Consider the following 21508-nt stretch of genomic DNA (forward strand, 5'->3'; position numbering starts at 1 on the left):
TCATTAGCAATAGCACTCAATTTTGCACTGAACTGAGAAATTGTCTCTTCTGGATCCATCCTTAAGACTTCAAATTGTGATGCAAGTTGGTCTAATCTCGTTCTTTTGACACTTGAGTTTCCTTCATGGGTCTTCTGCAGAATGTCCCAAGCATCTTTAGCTGATCCACAACCTTGAACAAGCTTAAAGTCATCATCATCAATAGCACCAAATATTGCATTAAGTGCCCTAGCATTATATTTAGACAAATTCTTTTCTTCTACCGTCCAGCGTGCCTTAGGTTTAGTGATCTTGTCACCAGCTTCGGTTTTCTCATAGGGAGGTTCCCATCCTTCTTCCACTGCTGTCCAAGCATCCTCACCTAGATTTCGGATCAGCTGAACCATGCGCACCTTCCAGCGACCATAGCCTTGTTCATCCAAGATCACACCCCTTTGAAGCATCAACAACTCATTACCTGACTGCATCATTATCTCAAGATCTCAACCTGTGGCGAGTATAGAGCTCTCGTCGGTTGACCGCTCTGATACCAATTGCAAAAACGAAGATGCAGCCAATATTGAAAAGAACTTCTTTTCTTATTAAGAATCACTTAAACAATCTTACAAGATATGTTTAATCAGATTTACACACAGTCAACACGACTTGTCACTGACCAATTCTTAATCTAACCAAAACTTGTTAAGAACCCTAAAAGCTTATTCGCTTGGCTCCTACTTATTCTATGCGGCTCAAGAAAAACCTTAAACCTCAATACAAATATATAGATAGCTAACATATCAGCTAACATACTTTCCTAATTTAAGATAACTCCAAATCTTTTTTTATTTGATCTGATGATATCTTGCTAAACAATAAAGAAAACTCCAATATTCCAAATTGCCAAATATAATTTGCCACACCATTATAATTCCACGTTCATTACTTCATGCACACAACTTCTCCCAGTGTCTTACAAACTAGCCTTGTTCCACCAAAAGTCTTCATGCTTTCCGCGCTTGGCGTGCCAGAGAGTCACCATTTTGTGGTCTAAAAACTCTCATTTTTAATCTTTGTTTTGGTTTTAATATGGACCACACTCGTACTATCAAGTATCTTTTTCTGAGAAAAGAAAAGAAAAAAAAAGAACGGTTCACCCTCGTCACGACGGCATTCTATTTGCACAAGGACAGTCATAACTAAGTATTTCATTAATTCCATCAATTTCAAATAATAATGGTGTCATACTCTGTTTTCATATAATAAATGAGCCAGAGTAACTCATCATCTCTTAATCACTTTACCACATATCCCTTATTGCTAGTTGTTTATTTCTTTCCAAGTTTGTGGGAACATTTTAGTTCCATCTTCTCTAAAAAGAAAGATATATAAAAAAGCGTAACATAACATACAAGGTAGGTTATATTTTGCGTAAGAAACTTTGGTCGCTATGGTGTTAATATGGCAATGTCTTTTGGTGAATAAAAAAACTTATGGTGGTGTTAAATTCCACAATATATTTTTGGAGACAAGTCATGAAGTCAACGTCCATGTTGAAAAAGGTGTTTTGGAAATAAACTTTGCATCTGTCAAAGTTGAGACATAATATGTGGAGCTTTTGAAGATGCTTGATGATTATGAAGATTGACCGACTTTTTCCTTCAGAACTAGATGAGTCTTCTGTAAAAGTTGTTTGAATTTTGTTTTCTATGAAATTACACGATTTAATATAAACCAAGTAAGTAGAAACATCAAAAACCTACTATTATATATGGGTGGTTCAAAAATGACGGTGGACTTGTTAAACAGCAGCGAAACACATATACAAAACAAAGCTTTGTCTAGGCCCATATTTAGAGATAAATTTCGTACAACAACACTAAAATATGTCGACATGGTCTCCTATCTCGTGCATATAATTTCTTTCTACATATGTAATGTAAACACACAAAAACATTATGATACTCGCAAGTACTCACCTCCCTCCGGAAAGTATGGAATTAGTAATCGAAGATCTACTTGTAAACATGCATGACGACTCACTAAATCCATGGTCGATTCCCAACATTTTCCCACTCACACGGAAGTCTAACAACGACAAATCTGGTAACAATGCATCTCCCCGTAGATATTGTAGCACTTGTCTCATAGTTGGTCTAGCTTGTGGGTCAGAGTGAGAGCACAAAAGACCAAGTTTCAGAATCATTTCGACTTCTCTTTGGTCATACTCGGACCCTAAATTTGGATCCGTAGCAGCCAAGATGTTTCCTTCGGTCCAAAACCCACAAACCAATTCCACGAGCAAGACTGTCTCACCACTCTCGTTTACAGTCTCAGTTGGACGTCTACCGCACGCCACTTCAAGTAGGAGCACCCCAAACGCGAAAACATCAGTAGCGGTTGTGGCCCGTCCTGTCCTAACATGATCAGGGGCTAGGTATCCCCAAGTTCCAACAACGCGCGTGGTTTGAGGATCTGAACCATGATCGCACAATCGGGCTAAACCAAAATCCCCGACTCTCCCATTGTACTCCGCGTCTAACAAGACGTTACTTGCTTTGATGTCGCGGTGAATCACCACTTGTTCCCATTCCTCGTGGAGATAGAATAACGCAGAGGCCACACCATTTATAACTTTAAACCTCTGTTTCCAGTCTAGGGTTACCTCCGGACTGTTGTACAAATACTTATCTAAGCTCCCATTGGGCATGTAATCATACACTAGAAGAAGCTCATCTCTCCGGCGGCAATAACCCACAAGTGGAACTAAGTTCCGGTGACTCATCTGTCCAATACTAACGATCTCAGCCACAAACTCTTTCAACCCTTGTCTGGATTCGCTCGAGACTCTTTTCACAGCTATATCTTTCTTCGTCTTGGGCAAGAAACCTCTGTAAACCCTCCCGAACCCGCCTGATCCAAGAAGGTTCTTATCCTTGAACCCCTTGGTGGCGTAGTACAACTCCTTGAACCTTAGTCGGTTCTTCCCGAACTCTGTTTCCCAACCTTCCAGCTCCTCAGCGAACTTTCTCCTTCTCCTCACGATGAAGCGAACAAGGAAAATAATAATAAACAGAGGAATCAACACGAGGGAGATCAACGGCATCGAGTTCTTGAAGAAGCTGTAGACTCCCGTGGGTTTTGAATCCCACGCAGGCAACTTCGGAAGCTTCGATAGGGACAATGGCTGAGCTTCCCCATTCACACTAAAACTCCACCCAAGAACATAATGTTCCGACAACATAGAACCGGTCGCAGAAGAGAAACCTACGTACATATCTTGTAACAGAACCGAAGACAGATCTCTGACTAAAGAAACAAGCGGTTTTCTAGGTTTGTTCTCGTTGAAGGGAGCCATGGTTACATCGATACGATGGGTATGACCATCGTAATCAACCCAAACCTGCATACGCTTACGACTGATCAAAGTGAGATTAACAAAGTGATCTTTCTCGTCCCAGTACCCAGCAGTCTTACTTTTCACCGATTTCAAGCTGTTGATATCGATTCCAACATGGTTATTGTTCAAATCATTGAGCTCAATACTCATAATCGTGTCAAGTTCGACAGCGAATATATGATTCTTATCTTTACCATCGTCTGCGACGTTTAAGAGGCCAAGGTATTGGAAGGGACTGGCGAATGGGAGGCTGGAGTTAGGAGCGACGACAAAGGCCATGCCGCCGCTGCTAAGTGTTGGGATCTCAGAGTGGATAGCGAAGACAAAGGTTGTGGAGAAGGACGTGACAGTGCCGTTTGGGGAATCTTTAAACCGGATTGGTTTGGTGTAGAAGGCGTGACCGGTGCTCTGCATGGTTGTGTTGGTTAGCTTTAAGAGACCGTTAGGTGTGGTGGTGGCAATTCCTTGGATGGATATGTTAGTCAGTGGAGAGTGGAAGCCATTGTAAGTGAAGTCGAGAGTTTGGGAAGAGGACTCTAGGGATTGAGAGAGTAGGCTGAAGAAGAAAAAGAAGACGATGGTGAGGAGCTTGACGAACATGGCTCTGTTTTCTCTGTTTTTGATTTTTTTTTTTGGTTTTGGTTTAGTCTTTAGAGAATAGAGAAACAAAGACAATATATGGTGTGAGCCTGTGAGGAGAGTTTGAAAAATTCTTATCTTCTATTGGTCAATGGAAAAGTCGTCGTTGGCGAGACTCATGAACAACTTCGGTGCTAGACCTTCTCCTTTCACTCTGTCACGGTTATATCACATAGTAACGGGTGATTAAATGCTTTGACAAAAAAAAAAATGGTAATTTGGATGCACCATGGAATGAAAGAAACCATTCAATTTATCTGTAAAATAATGAATAAGAAATGACAAATCAATCTATAATAGTCTTTGTAATTTGGTCATATAACTTTTACAAACTACAATCCTTAAGTTGTTTTTTTTTTCTTTTTCTATTAGATCGTTTTTTGTGATACTAGGCATAAAGTTTTATGAGTTTTCAGTTCAAATTTATTTGACAGTGAAAGGTTGGCTTTTTGTAGATATTAGTGTTGATCCTTTCACACACTTGATAATTAGTCTATAAAGAATGTGGAAAACTCAAAAACGAAAATTCGTTGATTTTTCCTAATGATAAAGATATTTTTTTCTTCTTTTTCTGTTGTTGTCAAAAACACAAGATTAACAACAGAAATCAACAAACTATAAGTTGTGTTGCATGTATTTCTAAATTATATAAGTTTAGTTTCATTTTTAATAGCACATGTGATATGATATATAATAAGTAAATATAGTAAGATAAATATCGTGTATTATTGTTTTTTTTTTTGTTGTTGTCAAAATGGTACTTATAAGTAGTAAAGAGAGTATGAAGAGTAGTATTTTTTCTTGTCAAGAGAAAAGTCTTTGGGTTGTCTTTAACCACATTGGTAATGTTGTTAAAGTTTTGTAGAAAAGTCATCGTCTTAACTCGATCGATTGGTCAAGAGAATATCCATCGTCAAGAGAAAATTCATGGTTAAATTTGTACTAGTAATTCTATGTAATTGCATTTATCATAGATAAACGTGTAGAAACTAGGTTTCCACGATGAATTTGTTGAGTGAGGAAAACAAATTTGAGGAAAACAAATTCGAAGAAGTAATCTCTCTAAAAACTCGATCTGAGCTTTGAAATTAGAAAAAGGATTTAGATCTCTAGAACTAGGGTTTTTTTACTAAGAACAATGGGAGAACTGAATTATTGTATTAGATCTTGAATGATTTACAATGGAGAAGTTCCTCCTTATTTATACATATCCGTAAATTACATAATATATTAACTTTCCTTATGAGACGAACTGAGATAAGGAAAGTTGCTTCATTTCTTGAATCGGCCACCGGGCGAATTGGGAAGTCGGTTCTTCGTCTCCAAGGCTGGGCTTCCCTCTTCCGAACAGGCCTCAAATAATACCTAATTGGGTTCTTAACCGGATTCCCGGTTAAATAATCGAATTATCTTTCTGGTTTAGTTCGGTATATCGGGGGTGCTAAATCTCGCACCAACAAAATGTTTGGATACCAAATTATGTTTACTCTTTGTCATTGTTTGGCTATATATATTTTCACGATTTGGTTTTGTTAGCAAGTCCAAACAGAAATAAGAATTATGTTCAAATGAGTTTATTAATATCAATATGAACTAAAATTAGATAGATCAATTAAGAATTTTATTGTGCAAGAAAGAAAAAGATAGAAAGAAGGAGAGTTGTTTTGAGACAATTGTCAAAGTTACAACAAAAGTTTTCCTAACATAGATACCACTTGCTTGGAATCTTTAAAAACATGGGTTAATTAGGCCTGTTGGCATTATAAAACTATATATTTTCTGCCATGGATGTCATTCGAACCAGCGACTTATATGCTGAGATCTCCATTTTTAATTCCAAAATGTAGTAGAGTTAGAATAAAACCCAACTACAAAACGAAGTTACATCATTTTGAAGAAAGAATAGATTAGAAATGCTCTAAGTACATAAAATGCCTAAATATATCAGCCAACAACAAAAGACAATAAAAATGTAAGCTTGAAATAAAGCGAAAACAACAAAAAAAAACCTATTAGTTGTGTGACTTACGGCAAAGCGATATACAAAAAATACAAAACAGATATATCGTTTTGCTACATCATACGTATCAGCAACAGAAGAAGACAAAAGACTATAGACCAAATTTGGTGTTTTCATTGATTGTTGTAAGTTGTAACATGTAGTTGTAGTCATTACCTATATGAACCAGTTCCATGCCTACATAACCTCTACTGTTAATAATCAGATATTGCAGATATGTATCTTCTTCTTTAGTTCTAAAGTCTTTTCTAAACTTAAAAAAAAATTTCGATCAACGATGCATATGTTGTAAAATAGTTAATTGGTTGAATAAATTTTACACTCTTAAAAAAAAAATTCAAATATTGATAGATACATAAATAATCGATACAAATATACACACATTGTGGTTTTGGTAACATTTCAGCAGATCGTTGAATCTTTGAGATAACCTGATGACCAGAAAATGGTACAGTTGTTTTAGAAAATTTACTTGAGGAGAGCACTCTAAATTTTCAGGAGTCAAAATAACATATAAAAACCTGGAAAGTTTCTCCAACAAGACTTCTTGTCTTGTGTATACGGATCATCATCACGAGAGCGGATGAGCTGATCGCATTTTCAACCAGACCGGAAAAGCTTCAAAATGAACCAGAGGTCAGGCTTGGGTTTTGATATGAATAGTAATGTCACTGATTGATTGAGTCAATGACAAGACTGGCTCCCCCCATTAACCGGCTTCGATTGCATAGTAATGGGTTTGTAGTGCTCACCTCATGGAATCAACAGTTTTATAGTCATGTTGTCTTCTTCGCCGGCACCTGAATTGAGGTTTACTATCTGAGAATTTCGTATCACCAGACATCCCCATTGTTGAATCTGTATCTGCTTCAAATCCAAAACAATCATCAATCACCAAGCAAAGTCAAAATACCAAGAAGAATACATATACATTTCAGACAAATTAAAGACCTAACAATGCTAAAACCCAATTCCACAATGTATAACCAACTCATACTAGACTGATGTTTCACCTTTCCTATCTGCCAACTCGGACTAGACTGATGTTTTGGTTTTGCTACATCAGACAAGACCATAATAGACAAGCAGAGCAAAGTTCAGAGTCGTTGATCAGAACAAGTGGCAACTAAACATCAAAAAGTTTCCATTTTTAATCTTTAAAACATCAAAATATGAATCTCACAGTTGCTATAAAAAGACACTCGAAACTGTACCTCCCCAAAACAATGGCTTAACATCTTCTTCTTCATCATCAAACTCATCACCATAACCAAACTCAGCATCACCTCTGTAACCAGGTTCACTCCCATACCCAGATTCATTCCCCATCGGATCAATCCCAACAGCGAACCCGAATCCTCCAGAAGCTTCCTTCTCACCTCCGGAGTCACGCCGCTCTCTCCGTGAATTCCTCGCCGCCTCACTCACATCAGAACCCCAATTCGCTTCACCAAAAAGCTCACCACTTGAATCCGTACCGACGGCAAAAGGCAAATCCGAGCAAGTCCCATGAGCTCCAATGGAGCAACACCTCCGAGTCCCACTCCGATCACTGCTCCGACCAGACACCGATCTCGAGTTACGCCGCCGTCGTTTCCTCGCTACTAACCGGAAACTTCCTTTACTGCTGTAATTGGAAGCTGATAACGTCTCGTCGGCGAGTGAGAGACGGCTGAAAGCATCGATGGAGAAAGAGGTGGATCGATCGGAGAAGCAAGGGCGTTTGGGAGTGGAGTGATGAAACCCATTGGTCTGCTGCTGGTGAGGTGGGTGGTGGTGGTCAGATGAGTCTAGGGTTTTGGAGCGGTGAAATGGTCGCCATGAGAGGAGCTGTGAAGTGCAAGATTCAATTGAGCTTCGTGATGACACTAGATGTGGTTTCTGAGACATTTTTTGTTAATAAAGGTTACAACTTTACAGATCACAGAAAGTGAAATACAAAAAAACCAGAGAAACCCTTTGCCCTTTGGGCAAATCTAGATTTGGGAATGGATCTGTTGTGGATTTTGGAGTTGTTGTTGTTCTTTTTTGGGTTTAAGAGATTTTGATTTGCTTTTGTACTTGAGAGCAAACAAGAAGCCAACTCATTCTGAAGATTACTATTTTTTCTGTCTTTTTTTTAAGCATCTTGATTACGATTATAATATTATTTTTCTGTTTTTTTCGCTCGACGGCATTAGTTACAGTGAGTTCAGGCCCCGCTCAAGTTTTTGTTGGACCTTGTGCAATTTTTTTTAAAAATTTTTTGAAGTGTTTATTGTAGATTTCATAAATTTAAGACTATTTTTGACTCAAAATCTTATAAATTTTTTTTTTATACACGTGGGACTATGCGACCAGGAGGTTTAAACCAGAAAGATGGCTACACGTGGGACTATGCACGGACTGGTCATTACTCTGTGAAGTCTGGATATTGGGTACAAACTCAAATCATATTAACCCGATCACGTATACAAGAAGTGGACCAGTCCAGTCTAAACCTCCTTATTAGTCAAGTTTGGCAATGGATACCAGTCCCAAAGTCCAACATTTCTTGTGGAAATGCCTGACTAATTGCATCTCAGTGGCGAGTAACTAATCCTATCGACATTTAACAAGAGAGAAAGGTTGCTCAAGGTGTCTTATTGAAGAGGAATCCGTAATCATCTTCTGTTCCTTTGTACGTATGTTCGTCAAGTTTGGGCTCTGTCATCTATTCCGGCGCTTCCAGGTGGTATCTGGTCTAATTCTTTCTATGCTAATATGGATCATGTGCTGAATATCAAGTCCAATGTGCCTCATATTAATGGACTGGACAAAATTATTCTTTGGTTATTGTGGAGACTGTGGAAAGTCAGGAATGATCTTATCTTTAAAGGAAAGGACTTTAATTCTCAGGATACGATGAAGAAAGCTTTAGAGGATGCTGATGAATGGAGTCAAAGGAAAGGTCCTGAGAAAATGGACGGAAGACAACCTGAACTGCGAGCAGCGAGACACTTAAAGTGGAACCCTTGTAACATCCGCGAACCAAAATTGAGGATTTTGGGGTTGGGTGTCGATCGACACCAGGATAGTGTCGATCGACACCAGCAATTCGTGGTTCGACCTAATTGTTTTAAATAGTCAAATTTGAGAGGTTTGGTTTAAGTGAAATCTCTAAACCAAGGTATTTAAAGGGAAAGTCGACCTAGCGTCGTGGGTTTTAGAGTCTGGCCGTTTTCAGATAGTTTGTGAAAAGGAGAAAAAGTGTTAGAGAGTGTTCTTGAGAGTTTTGGGAGTCTCTTGGCTTGGATTGAGAGATCTGTTGCTGTGGAGTGGAGATCTTGTGCTAGGAACAAAGGGAAAGGCTTCTAAGGGTTGGATTCGTCGCTGTTGGGTCAGAACTTTCTGCAGAAAGAGGTGAGCATGACCATGGCTGATCTAAGCCTGAGAATCCTTTGTTTTGCTTGTTTTGTTGTTGTTTGTGTTGTATTCTTGTGTCTTTGTGGTTGGATGTTGGATTCTATTAGTTTCCAGGAGTTTTGGATGAGGTTCAGACGATTTGGAGGATTTGGGCAACGGATCTTCGACTTTCGGCTTCGCGCAGAAACGAGTTACAGAGCCGGTGTCGATCGACACCAAGTAGGTGTTGGTCGACACCAAGTGGGGAGTGTCGATCGACACTTAGGTAGTGTCGGTCGACACCACTTCCTGTCAGCAGCGGCTGACATTTGTTTTTCCTGGTTTGTTGGTGCTTGGTTGTTATTTGTTAAACGTTGGTTTCTCAGTTGCTTGTGTGTATAGCCTAGTAGATGGGAGGATTGCCTCACTAAGTATTTGTGATAATACTTACGCATCTCAATTGTTGTTTGTGGTGTGCAGGTATGTGACGTGGAATCATGGCGATGAGGAGGAGGATGATCTAGGGTCTCGTTTGTATGTTGTTGGTTATGTTATTGATGTTGGAACCATTGTTAGAGTATGTTAGGTTGTTGGATAGAATGGTTAGAAATGTTATTGTATCGATGTTATGATAGTTTTGTATTATTGTTGTGTTTCTGCTGGGCTTAATGGTTGTTATTGGTTCAATGATGAGTTGTGGTTTGGGTTGGTTTAATTAATTAGTATGGGATGCTTAATTATATATTGTATTTATTATAAAAAAAAAGGTTGGGTCCTTTCAACCCTCCTCCAAGCGGTTGGGTTAAATGTAATATTGATGGAGCTTGGAATGGGGTAGACGTGCGAAGTGGAACGGGGTGGGTGCTCCGGGACACAGGTGGAGAGGTTCTATGGTTGGGAGCACAGGCTATCCGAATGGCTAGAACTGTTTTGGAGGTTGAACTAGAGGCAATCAGACAGGCACTTTCGACTCTCTCTTGCATTAACTATGATCGTATCATTCTAGAATTAGACTCTTTGGGAGCAGTCAATTTGATCAACAATGCTGAAATCTGGCCAGTGTTTGCTCCTATGCTTCAAGACATTCAAGACCTGCTCCTCAACTTTAAGGAATTAAAACTTGTTTTCTCACCAAGGGAATGTAATAAAGTGGCTGATAGGGTAGCAAGGGAATCTCTTTCTTTTGAGAATTATGATCCCAAGTTATACTCTTTAGAACCTAGTTGGATTAAAAGTGTTGTAAGAAAGGATAAACTATATGTCATATGATTTAGGTGAATGAAAGTTGAAGTTGAGCCAAAAAAAAAAAACCATTGCAAAAGTACTGTTGGCACCGCATCAGCGCCGGTACTGAGTGAGTTCCATGATAAAAAATACTCATCAGTTTTTCTAATAAGATTTATAATTGTAAAACTATTTTACAAATTACAAATTACAAAACGTATTAAAATTTATAAAGAAACAAAATTAATTATTTCATTTATTTGTTTGGTCAACAAAAATGAAATCATTTCTATAATGGAAGTTGACTCCTTTTATTATGAAGATGAAACCATGGAATTCCATTAATCTGTATTAAAAGAATGAATAACAAATAACAAATCAATCATGTAATTACATTTTTCTGCTATTTTAAGAATTGGTTTACTCATAAAAATATGTTACCAAACGGGTCAACTGAATACGGACGGTCTTAAAGTCTAAACGCAATGTTACTTAAGATAAAAAGGTCACGTGAGGCACGTGATGCTCTCTAGTCTCTCTGCTAGTATTATTAAATCTCTCTCTTTCCCATTCTCTCGCTCTCGCTCTCTCGGTTCTCGCTCGGCAACTCGAAACCCTAGCATTGCCCAGATCTCAATTTGATTCAGGTGAGACTTTTCGCCTCTCTTCTTCCTCTTCTTCCATCGAATTTTTCACTCCGGTGATCGAAATCGTTACTGGAATTTAATTGATCAATCGAGTCTCTTCAATTTTTAGGGTTTTTTTCTTCCTCTTTGTAAATTATTATCCAACTGAGTTTTTTTTTTGGGGTGTGTGATCGCTTATTCCTTTCGATCAATTGATGTTTCGAATCTCAATTTTTGATTTTTGTATAGGAAAAAAGAATGAGCAGCCGTTCGAGTAGAACCATTTACGTCGGAAACCTTCCCGGCGATATCCGCGAAAGAGAAGTTGAAGATTTGTTCATTAAGGTTAAAAAATTACTCCTTTTTCTTTGATTGGTACTTGTAATTGTGTTTTTCTTGAACAATTTTGTTAATTTTGTCTGCGGTTTTTTGAGTTTTCTTGAATTATTGTATCAAGAATTCAGATTGTGTTTCTGAAGTATATGCGTTCACAAGGTTTCAATATGTCTAAGATATTGTATTGTTGGCTTGTGATTTGTTTTGAAACGAGTTTGCTTTAAGAATTGTTCTTCCTTTTTTTACAGTATGGACCTATTGTTCAAATTGATTTGAAGATTCCCCCGAGGCCTCCAGGCTATGCTTTCGTTGAGGTCAGCTTTTTTTTTTATGCAACTGCATGTGTTGTTGATTTGCAGTTTCTGTCAACCATTTAATTTAAATTTATGATATTTGTGCTTTTAGTTTGAGGATCCTCGGGATGCTGACGATGCAATTTATGGCCGTGATGGTTATGACTTTGATGGGCATCGTTTACGGGTTTGTCAATCATTAAATCCCTGTAATTTTAACTCAATACTTTGTATTTTGTTGACTGGTAGCCAAATATAATTGATGCGCATTGGCCGTTGTAGGTGGAGCTAGCTCATGGAGGGAGGCGTTCATCACATGATGCTCGTGGTAGTTACAGTGGTGGTGGTGGTCGTGGCGGTCGTGATGGTGGTGATGGTGGTCGTGGGCGTGGCCCATCTAGGAGATCCGAGTACCGCGGTACTTATGATATGTTTTGGATTACTGTATAATCAGAGCTTTAAGAGTTATGTCTAAATTTTATATTTTCAATTGTGCAGTTGTAGTGTCAGGTTTGCCTTCATCTGCTTCCTGGCAAGACCTTAAGGTGACTACTCAATTGTGGAACAGTTTCCTCGTTGTAGTTCTTGTGGTTTTGAAGATTCCTGAATGAATCTTGACATAATTACTTTTTTGTAGGATCACATGCGTAAAGGAGGAGAAGTCTGTTTCTCTCAAGTGTTCCGTGATGGTAGAGGTAAGTCCTCATATCTTACCCGAGAATAGAGATGTGTCTAAACCTGTTTGTATTTTCAGCATTTGAATCCCGTTTTAACTAGTCTGTGGGATGCTTTACTCTTTGCCTATTTGTTTACAGGTACAACTGGAATCGTAGATTATACCAGCTACGAGGACATGAAGTATGCGGTGAGATGTTCTTCTCCTTTCTATCCTTTGATTATTTGTGTTGGTGAGAACTTGCTCATCATTGGTTACACATGAGTATATTCTTCATTTTGTACAGATAAAAAAGCTTGACGATACAGAGTTTCGGAATGCGTTTTCTCATGGATATGTCCGGGTATGTTAAAGACAAGGACTCTGAGAGCTGCATTCATTTTCTATTGCACTTACCATTTTCCTATATATCATTATAGGTTAGAGAATATGACTCAAGGAGGGATTCGAGGAGCCCCAGCCGTGGAAGATCCTATTCTAAGAGTCGCAGCCGCAGCCGTGGGCGGAGCCACAGCCGTAGTCGCAGCAGAAGCAGGAGCAGAAGTCCAAAGGCTAAATCTTCGCGTAGATCGCCTGCTAGATCTACATCAAGATCTCCTCGGTCTCGCTCCCGCTCTAAGTCAAGGTCACTGTCTCCGGGAGGGTATGCTTCGTTTCTTCTTTAATGTTAATGCTAAATATCCAACATAGCGTAGGCTTGCTTTACTTAGCTCTTCCTTTAAAGTTTGTTGACATCTCATTAAAGGATGTCATTGGGATGACTTCATAGTTGTTGATTGAGAATGATGGTTGCTTATAGTTAAGGGTACGATTTATTTCGTTGTGAAAGTCTGGTCTTTTATTGTTGAGAATGGTTTTGTTTCCTAGATATGGATATACATACAATCAACTAAAATATGGGAAATAGTATCTGGAATTCTGGATCATGGATATCTTGGTTGGGTTGTACACAACTGTTTCGTCTCAGAGGTATATATGCTCTTTCTTAGATGGGCAAGTTTGGAATTGAAAACATTCTTTCCTCCTCGTTTTCTGATAATGTCCATTGCTGCTAGATTGGTAACAGTGGAGACATTGGATTGCATTGATAATAGTGTCATCAAAATGGATCCATCAAGCTAGGAAAGATATTTTCATTACCTGCTATATGGACAAGCGATCTGGATTCTCATGGAACCGATGCTGTTCTGGACACAGGGTTTGATAGAATTAGATTTTTGCTTTGATCCATCTCTGTTTTATGTGTGTTGGTTTTTTGATCTGCTAGAAATCGTCTGAAGTTGTCTTTTTGTGTGTGGCTTTCTTGTGACACTTTGATGTCTGACATGGAATGAGGCATCAAGGGTCTTGGTGAAACAGCTAGCTATTAAACACGGATTACATATTGGATTATTAAACTGGATTTGTTTCTCGGACTTTTGCAGATCTCGTTCAAGGTCAAGATCTCCTCTACCATCTGTAAGTCCATCTATTTTTATCAAAATTTCATTCCGCTGTACTATCAGCACAATATTTTCCGCTTTGCGACCGATAATAGTATCCAAAAGACAAGATCTATGTCTAGTTACATCTTCACCATCGTGAAACTTGTGTGTGCAGGTTCAGAAGGAAGCTAGCAAGAGCCCTAGCAAGCAGCTGAGCCCAGCAAAGAGCCCTATCCGTGGCAGGAGCAAGAGCAGAAGCAGGAGCTGGAGCCCATCTCGGTAATGCACACACCCCTACCCCCTTTTAGACTTGTTTAGAACGTTCTCGCTCTTTTGTCTTAATCTCTCTCCAACTGTTGTTTTACAGGTAAAAGAAGTATCTCATAATCAGGTAAAAGAATCTGGGTCTGTTGGAAGATTCTCCTAAAGATGGTATCTCTTTTATCTTGTAGGTGTGACTAAAAACAAGTAATGATAAGCTGAAAACAATTGTTATTCTGGGGTACTATACCTCTCATGGGATTTGAACTCTCTTTTTCTTTTAATGATAAATTTGCAACTTGCAACTTTGTTGTGGATGCTTCTCCAAAATATATCGTTTTAATAGCCTTGTGTTGTTTAATGTTTACATTATAAGTTGAAATCGTTCACAATCAGTAGTTTATGAGCCAAGCTAAAGCTAAATTTACTGTCGAGTGCCAAATCAAATTCAAAAATCTCAAAACACAATTGACATTCTTAAATTTTAATAGTTCGTCTCGTCGTATTTAAAAACATATCAACTTGATAAATAGTATATAACTTTTGAAAACAAATCAACGAACACAGAAAAGACCATTCCTGTATAAATCCGTACGATGTCTTATTCGGGGGAGCTGTTCCGCATTATTTGTGTCTGTGAGTGAGTGTAAAGTGAATGGAATCATGAATGTGTGATCCACACAGTCTAAAATTCCCGGTTTACTCTGTACCGGATCCGTTACTGAATCTACAAAGACAAGTGAAGAACAGAAGAAGAGAAGAAGAATTTGGATAAGAAAGTGGCCGCCATTAAATTATAAAAATCAGAAGCTGAGAGATAAGAGGGAGAGAGATAGAGAGAGAGAGAGCCATGGCTGAATCTGTATTCTCTTTGGTACCAGAAGACGTAGTTTTCAAAATCTTCTTCAAGCTCCAAGACGATCCAAGAAACTGGGCTCGTCTTGCATGCGTCTGCACCAAATTCTCCTCTATTGTTAGAAACGTTTGCTGGAAAACTCAGTGCTATTCCGCAATCCCCACCGTCATCTCCGATCTCCTTCCTCCTTCCGCCGCATCGTCTTCATCCAACGCTGCGGATCCATCCCTAGCTCCTCCTCCTCCTCCTGGTGGTTGGGCTTCTCTATACAAACTCGCCGTCTGTTGTCCTGGTCTCTTCCACGCCGGGATTCTCCTCGAAAACTCCGATTTCGGTTTGGAACGTGAGCTAGGTCCCGATCAAAGCCTCGATCGTAAACCTACACCGACGGATCTAGCTTGCGACGACGGAGAAGTTTCGAAACCAGTCGGATCTGGAATAGAAACGACTTCGTTTTGGTCTCTCTACGACGATCTCTACACCGATACGCTCTCCGCTCCTCCGGAAGATTCAACCGACGTTCAAGAAGAAGAAATCGAAACGAGTGAGATCAGACCTGGACGAGATCTTCCGGTAAGGAAACGAAGGAAGATTTGTAGATCTCTAGGATCTCATTTAGCTTCAGGAGCTTGGAACCTTAGCCGTGAACAAGGCAACAAGCTTTTGGCCAGTAGATTCCGCGGCGATTGTCTCTACATTTGCAATTGGCCTGGTTGTATCCACGTCGAAGAGAAACGAAACTACATGTTGTTCAGAGGCGTTTTCAAAGATTTCAAACGCTCTCGTGTTTGGAGAACCATCAACGACGGTAACCACCGGAGTAAGATCTCCGGTTTGAAATGCGCGTTTTGCTTGTGCGACGAGACTTGGGATCTGCATTCATCGTTTTGTTTGAGAAGAGTGTTTGGGTTTCATGATGATGGTGAGCCCGTTGTGAGAGCTTATGTTTGTGAGAATGGTCATGTCTCTGGTGCTTGGACTGCTTTACCTCTCTACACTTAGACAAAACAAGATTGTTTGGTCTTCTTGTACTGTCTTTATCATCTCTATTGTTTGAGGTTTGTAATAATCGTATGATCATTTGTTTCATATTCTGGTTAAAGTTGAAGCTTCGATTAGAAAACTAGAGTGAATAAGATTGGCTCAGTACCAATCAGTGCTTATGTTCAGTGCTCAAGTTATGAAAAAGATGGATAGATTACTAGTAGATTGTCTTTGGCAGTTACACATAGAAAGACTGCTTAAACAAACTCTATGTCAAAACCAAAATAATGCAAGTCCAGGAGGAATGTTTTGGAAACCATATCATCACGCAAAATGCAGAAACTTAAACGGATGACAAATCCATAGAAAGGAAAACAGAGTAAACAACATTCTTATAAAGAAGGGAGTAGTAATTCAGAGGGTTTCATGGAACCTGAAAAAGCTACTAATACCACCATATGGTTTCATCTCTAGAAGACTAGAACAGTGTCTTCACTTGTCTGATTTAACAGATGTTGTTTGTTCTTCAGCTGGTGCCTTCTCTGTTGCAGGAGCTTCCACCTTGACAGCATCATCTTTCTTGTCTCCTGATTTCGCTGTTTCTTCTGCAATTACAAACAGATGTTTCAGTACTTAAGTTTCGCATTTTGTTGAGGAACAAAGTATACAAAATGTTTCCTAAGACTACTTAACATCTAAAATGGAATATGAGATGCTTGAATAACAAAGTCAATCAACTCATGCTCTCGTTTCATTAAGAAGCTGTGACCAAACGTAAACTAGAAAGATCTTCAAAACTCTTACCTTCATCATCGCTGTCTTCAAACTCTTCCATTCCACCCATACCGCCCATTCCTCCCATTCCACCCATGCCACCCATGCCGCCAAGTCCTTCAAGTCCGGCCATACCACCGAGTCCACCCATTCCACCCATTCCACCCATGCCACCGAGCCCTTCAAGTCCGCCCATTCCCCCAAATTTCTGCAAGAAGCAAGGATTGCTCATGAAGTCATTTCTCAAAGCTAAGTAAATATGAAGCAGAAGATAAACAATGATCACAAGTGAGAGACAAACCGAGAAATCCATTCCTTCCATTCCTCCCATACCTCCCATTCCTCCCATGCCTCCCATGCCACTCATATCCATATCTCCAGCACCTAAAACAAAACAAAAGAGTACAAAAGTTAACACATCCTAAATTGACGTACAGAGAGTATACAGAAGGATAGATATACAACTATAAGCTTTAAGAGGAATGCTAACCAGCGCTGCCTTCTTCATCCTCATCTACCCATTTGTCCCAATCCACCTTGACATAGTGTGGTGGCTTTCCGACACGGAGTAGTTTGTTCCACCTTTCTGGCTCTGCTTTCTCTATTATGCAGAATATGCTTCTTTCACCAACGTTGATCTTGCTTTCCTGTATAGAAAAAAAAAAAGATGAAAGATTTAGAACTAAAATAGGTAAACTAACGAAAGAATGAGACAAAGTTGGTCTACGAATCTCACCTCAACATTGACTTTATCGTGAAGTTCGAGTTTAAGCTCATAGAGATGGTTTTCTGGACCAACTTTAGCAGAGAAGTCAAAAACTCCTTCTGGGGCTAGATTGACCTTCGTGTCCTTAGTATCTGCTAATACTACAGTGAGGAAAATCTTGTCGGTAGTCTCAGCCCACTTCACTTCAGGATGACGACTGTAAAATACATGAAAAAACAATCACCTTATAAGTCTAAAACCATATTAGCCAACATAAAAGAAGAGAACTACCAACTATATATACAAATCCAAGAAACGAAACTGTCTCTTGATTCTACACTGAAAACAGAAACATCATTTAAGACCAATAAATCTTCAACCACATTGATAACACAAACTTAAACCCTAAACCCTAAATTCAACTGCTTTAAGCTTTAAACTTAAACAAGAAGAGATTGATACAAATTTATTCATAAACAATTGATAGCGACAATGTAAAGTGAACTTCGGACCCCCAACACAATAAACCCTAGACCCCAATTAAAAACCCTAATTTTTTTTTCCCCGAATCCTCAGGAACCCAATGAAAGCGTAGCCCTAAATCAACCGATACTAGAAAGAAACCAAGTTTCCAAGACAAACCCATGAGTAAAAATGAAAAATTGAAGTGAAACAAAGCAACAACACACGAATGAATCTGAGAAGCACGATGGAAGAAGAGTTAGGTGAAGATCCCAATAAGATAATAAAAGCGATGAAATAGGATTTTCGTATTAATTACCTCATGTTTACTGGAAAAGCTGTAGAAGAAGAAGAACCCTAAAGAGAGAAAACACAAACGGTGACGCAAAGATTTTTTTAGACTTGGCTTGATCGAGAGAGAAAGACTTCTCTTTCTAGTTGCTCCGCATAGATTGTGTTATAGTGCTCGAAGCGATTTTCCTCTACATGCTAGCGTATCGTAGTTACGGTGGGTCACAAAGAATCTCAACGGTGACACGTGTTGGAAGGCTGTGTATTGCTTACAGGTTCAACGGTTGAGATGGAACGGTTGTTATTTAGGGTTTGTGAGTGGACTGTTCTCTTCTGACTCATATAGTCTCTTTAGCCGAAATTTAAATTATTTTTGAAAATCTTGTAATCAAAATTATAATTCAAGTTTTTGTTTGTAATGTGTTAGGTAATTTAAAGATTAGGTTATATACTAAGGTGAGTCGTGTTAATTGATAAATTCACATACATGTCTTTTGGATAGTTCGTTTTAACATTATACCATGGAAACTTTCAAAATCATCAAACTAACCCCTCAAGAGAATCCCCAATATTTCCTTGTCTACAAGACAGTTGATTTACCTGTTGTGGCCAAGAAGATCATAATAAAGACTAGGGCAACATTTAACATTTACAGATTTTGTAGTTTAATAACATGAGTGATCCTCCTCCTCCAAAATGTTACTTTTAAGGATGCTCGCAATCTAAATACGTTAAGGCTAAATGACTAATCAGTTCATGTCAGCGACATGGCTGCAACATCATCATCATTGCTGCCGTCATCAGGTAATTTGAGTAAAGTTGTCAAGTCGACAAGATGCCGCATTGTTGGTCGTCCGTGTGGGCAGTTCCAAGGAGATTCCAGATCTGCCAAGTGTTCTACTATCTAACAATATACAAATCACAAAAGCATTAAGTTTTTGGACAGAAGATGAACTGAGACATTTAAACATGAGCAGAAGAATGCTGAAGGTTCGACTATTCGAGTTGAGTTTACTAGAGATGATTTAATGACTCCATATTCAGGACACAGTTGTTAATCTTAGGGTAAGTATTGGTTACCTTCTGCATTTCATTTTTTCTAAGTGGATCTCCGATCATCACAGACGATCTGCATGCTCGGGATGCTAGCATTGCACGGACTCGTGATGGACAAATCGAATCTGTTTTGTTGGTTTTGTAGCTACTGACAACCGAACATTCCCCGTGGTTATCTCCCAGAGTTGAAATTAGATCTTTAAGATCTGCCCGAAACAATAAATCAAATAAGAACGTATGCAAAAAAACATATGATGTAAGTAACAGAACTAAGGAAAAAACAACCTTCGACTCCAAAGGTGATATTCTTGCTATAAGGGACGACCCTTAGTCTAAAGTGTTTTCCGGGAGGAGCACCCGGATTCTCCTCTAGAAGAAAGCCATTTTCCCTAGAAAGTTGTTAAAAAAATATTAAATTTCTGAATTGATACCAGGAATAAGAAAATGTTACCAAGTATTATAATAGTGATCCTTCACCTGATGATATCCATGTGCATTAAAACTGTAACTTCTTCCTCTGGAGAGAGCTCCAAGTTCAAAGGCCTGATTTTTGGAAAAAAACAAAAAAATATAGGTAGTATATAAAGTAGTGGAAGAGAGATGCTACTACTGGTGTAAGTACTCTTTAAGTAACATGGGATCTAAGAAACGCCACTGTGAGAATGTGAAACCAGTGGAATGGAATCAAGAATCTAGATTGATGTCACAAAGCAACTCACTGGAGTAAGGGTTGCTGGTTCAGGACAGTTGACCTTGCTAAATGTTCGAAGTTGAATTTCTCATCAGCTGCATGCTGGCCATAAAAGTCAATCACTAGTCTACTCCATTGATTCAAATTTTAGATTAGGGAAGAAACTCTGAAATGATGGAAACTTCCACTGTCCACAATTCAACAAAAAACTAAACAAATCGGCGGAGGAAAAAAAGGCCTGGAATGGAAGCATACATATACGAAGACTCACCTGATCCACGATGAACAGATCTCGCTCCAATTTCGCAATGATGAACCCAAGATTGAATTGCCCGAGTACCTATCACACAGAACAATTAGATAAATCTTTCTCGACAGAAGGCAGGATAGAGCAGAACAAAAAACATTAAGAATCTATCTTTTGGTGCTGAGATATCGCTTAGTAGAAAAGATAGCTACCTGCATTCTCCTGAAATCTTCTTTTCGAAATAGCCTTTCCAGCTCAGAAGTGGCTGCAGCTAAAGCCCTTGCTTTTCGCTCTTCATCATCCGGTTGAGATAACTCTAATGTTGCAGCGGCAAAACACCTGTAACTTGTACATTTTAAATCATCCCATTTCTCTAACTACAGACAGGAAGCCCAAAAGATGAAGGAAAGAAATCTTACTTTTTAGGCTGAGGCGTGTTCATGCATTTAGATACATAACCTGTGGACTGTAATCTCGACAGCCTTTCTAACCTCCTCTTCCTGAGGTTATGAAAACTAAATTCTAATGTGGAAAACATTTTTGGACCGGTTGACTGAGCTGGGGAGTCCAGTACTGTTGCAACAGATCGCAGTGGCTGACTGCAACGTGGATTTTCCTCCAAAATCCTTTCCATATCCCCCTTGGGGAGTGTTTTATCTGATGTTGGTTCTTCAAAACATAATGATTTTTCATGTTCCTGTAGATGAAATAGTGGTTGAATAACATTTAATTTTAGGAGATACAGTAACCAAAGATATAGCCGCATTAAACATAAACGATTAGCAACATAGATTTGAGTACAAAAGCCTACTTACTCTTTCATGTCTTTCAACTTTATCAGTATCGATTCCAGGAGACGTCCGATTTTCAGATTCAGAATCTATTTGGTTTGGCATCTTATCTTCCTTTGAGGGGACCATACCATCAACGTGATCACCTTCCATCAGACATCTTGCAGCTAACGCACGAACTTCAAATCTGCTTTTCTCCACACGACAACTAGAAGGTTGGTTTCTGAGTACAGGTGCTTCAGAGAGCATGGTGCTTATGTTCTCATGTTTTCTTTTCCCCACAGTAACAAAAGTATTCAAAGTTGACTGGGCAAAGCTAGAGCGACTGCTTAAGTGTTTACTTGCATCAGTAACTTTCTCACTGACATTAGAGTGAGGCAAATCTTTGCTCGTTGTCTTGTCAAGGTGA

At 39.0% G+C, this 21508-nt stretch overlaps 7 protein-coding genes across 10 annotated transcripts in view; 2 read left to right on the forward strand and 5 right to left on the reverse strand.

The window, feature by feature from the left end:
* The window catches only part of LOC104747145, a 1994-nt gene extending 1524 nt beyond the window's left edge, over window positions 1-470 (reverse strand). The window contains exon 1 of the mRNA XM_010468724.1: window positions 17-470. Within this exon, the coding sequence (XP_010467026.1) occupies window positions 17-470 (454 nt within the window). The remainder of the gene's footprint in view (window positions 1-16) is intronic.
* Window positions 1748-4018, reverse strand: LOC104714090 (L-type lectin-domain containing receptor kinase IV.4). The gene has a single exon (XM_010431348.2). It carries the CDS (start codon window positions 3977-3979, stop codon window positions 1955-1957), a length of 2025 nt encoding a protein of 674 aa, XP_010429650.1. The 5' UTR covers window positions 3980-4018; the 3' UTR covers window positions 1748-1954.
* LOC104714099 lies at window positions 6368-8138 on the reverse strand. 2 transcript variants are annotated; one of them, XM_010431359.1, is made up of 3 exons: window positions 7253-8138; window positions 6791-6902; window positions 6368-6656 (listed from the first exon to the last, which is right to left on the reverse strand). In XM_010431359.1, exons 1-3 carry the CDS (start codon window positions 7926-7928, stop codon window positions 6533-6535), a joined length of 912 nt encoding a protein of 303 aa, XP_010429661.1. In that variant the 5' UTR covers window positions 7929-8138; the 3' UTR covers window positions 6368-6532. The 2 variants fall into 2 exon arrangements, with proteins under 2 accessions (XP_010429661.1, XP_010429667.1); XM_010431365.1 differs by having other exon boundaries at window positions 6368-6902.
* Window positions 11165-14551, forward strand: LOC104714117 (serine/arginine-rich splicing factor SR34B-like). 3 transcript variants are annotated; one of them, XR_755715.2, is made up of 14 exons: window positions 11165-11272; window positions 11501-11596; window positions 11836-11901; window positions 11993-12067; window positions 12163-12298; window positions 12379-12425; window positions 12518-12575; window positions 12696-12745; window positions 12843-12899; window positions 12976-13199; window positions 13424-13525; window positions 13612-14014; window positions 14156-14259; window positions 14348-14551. XR_755715.2 is itself a non-coding variant. In XM_010431377.2 (13 exons), exons 2-13 carry the CDS (start codon window positions 11510-11512, stop codon window positions 14349-14351), a joined length of 942 nt encoding a protein of 313 aa, XP_010429679.1. In that variant the 5' UTR covers window positions 11165-11272; window positions 11501-11509; the 3' UTR covers window positions 14352-14551. The 3 variants fall into 3 exon arrangements, 1 of the variants encoding a protein (XP_010429679.1); XR_755716.2 differs by having other exon boundaries at window positions 13623-14014; XM_010431377.2 differs by lacking the exon at window positions 13424-13525 and having other exon boundaries at window positions 13981-14014.
* LOC104714132 (phytochrome A-associated F-box protein-like) lies at window positions 14835-16212 on the forward strand. The gene has a single exon (XM_010431395.2). It carries the CDS (start codon window positions 15092-15094, stop codon window positions 16097-16099), a length of 1008 nt encoding a protein of 335 aa, XP_010429697.1. The 5' UTR covers window positions 14835-15091; the 3' UTR covers window positions 16100-16212.
* LOC104714143 (uncharacterized protein Os08g0359500-like) lies at window positions 16355-18458 on the reverse strand. Its single transcript, XM_010431405.2, has 6 exons — window positions 18343-18458; window positions 17592-17778; window positions 17346-17502; window positions 17157-17239; window positions 16886-17063; window positions 16355-16686 (listed from the first exon to the last, which is right to left on the reverse strand). The coding sequence occupies exons 1-6, from the start codon at window positions 18345-18347 to the stop codon at window positions 16574-16576; spliced, it is 723 nt and encodes a 240-aa protein (XP_010429707.1). The 5' UTR covers window positions 18348-18458; the 3' UTR covers window positions 16355-16573.
* LOC104714162 (DNA mismatch repair protein PMS1-like) lies at window positions 18868-21504 on the reverse strand (the record flags this gene model as incomplete). Its single annotated transcript, XM_010431435.2, has 9 exons — window positions 18868-19218; window positions 19395-19576; window positions 19656-19759; window positions 19848-19913; window positions 20090-20163; window positions 20333-20401; window positions 20521-20647; window positions 20728-21005; window positions 21124-21504. Coding segments are annotated over 9 exons (1431 nt in total), but the record flags the coding sequence as incomplete, so codon positions are not given.

This window comes from Camelina sativa, chromosome 2 (genome assembly GCF_000633955.1).
Source record: "Camelina sativa cultivar DH55 chromosome 2, Cs, whole genome shotgun sequence".
Lineage (NCBI taxonomy): Eukaryota > Viridiplantae > Streptophyta > Magnoliopsida > Brassicales > Brassicaceae > Camelina > Camelina sativa.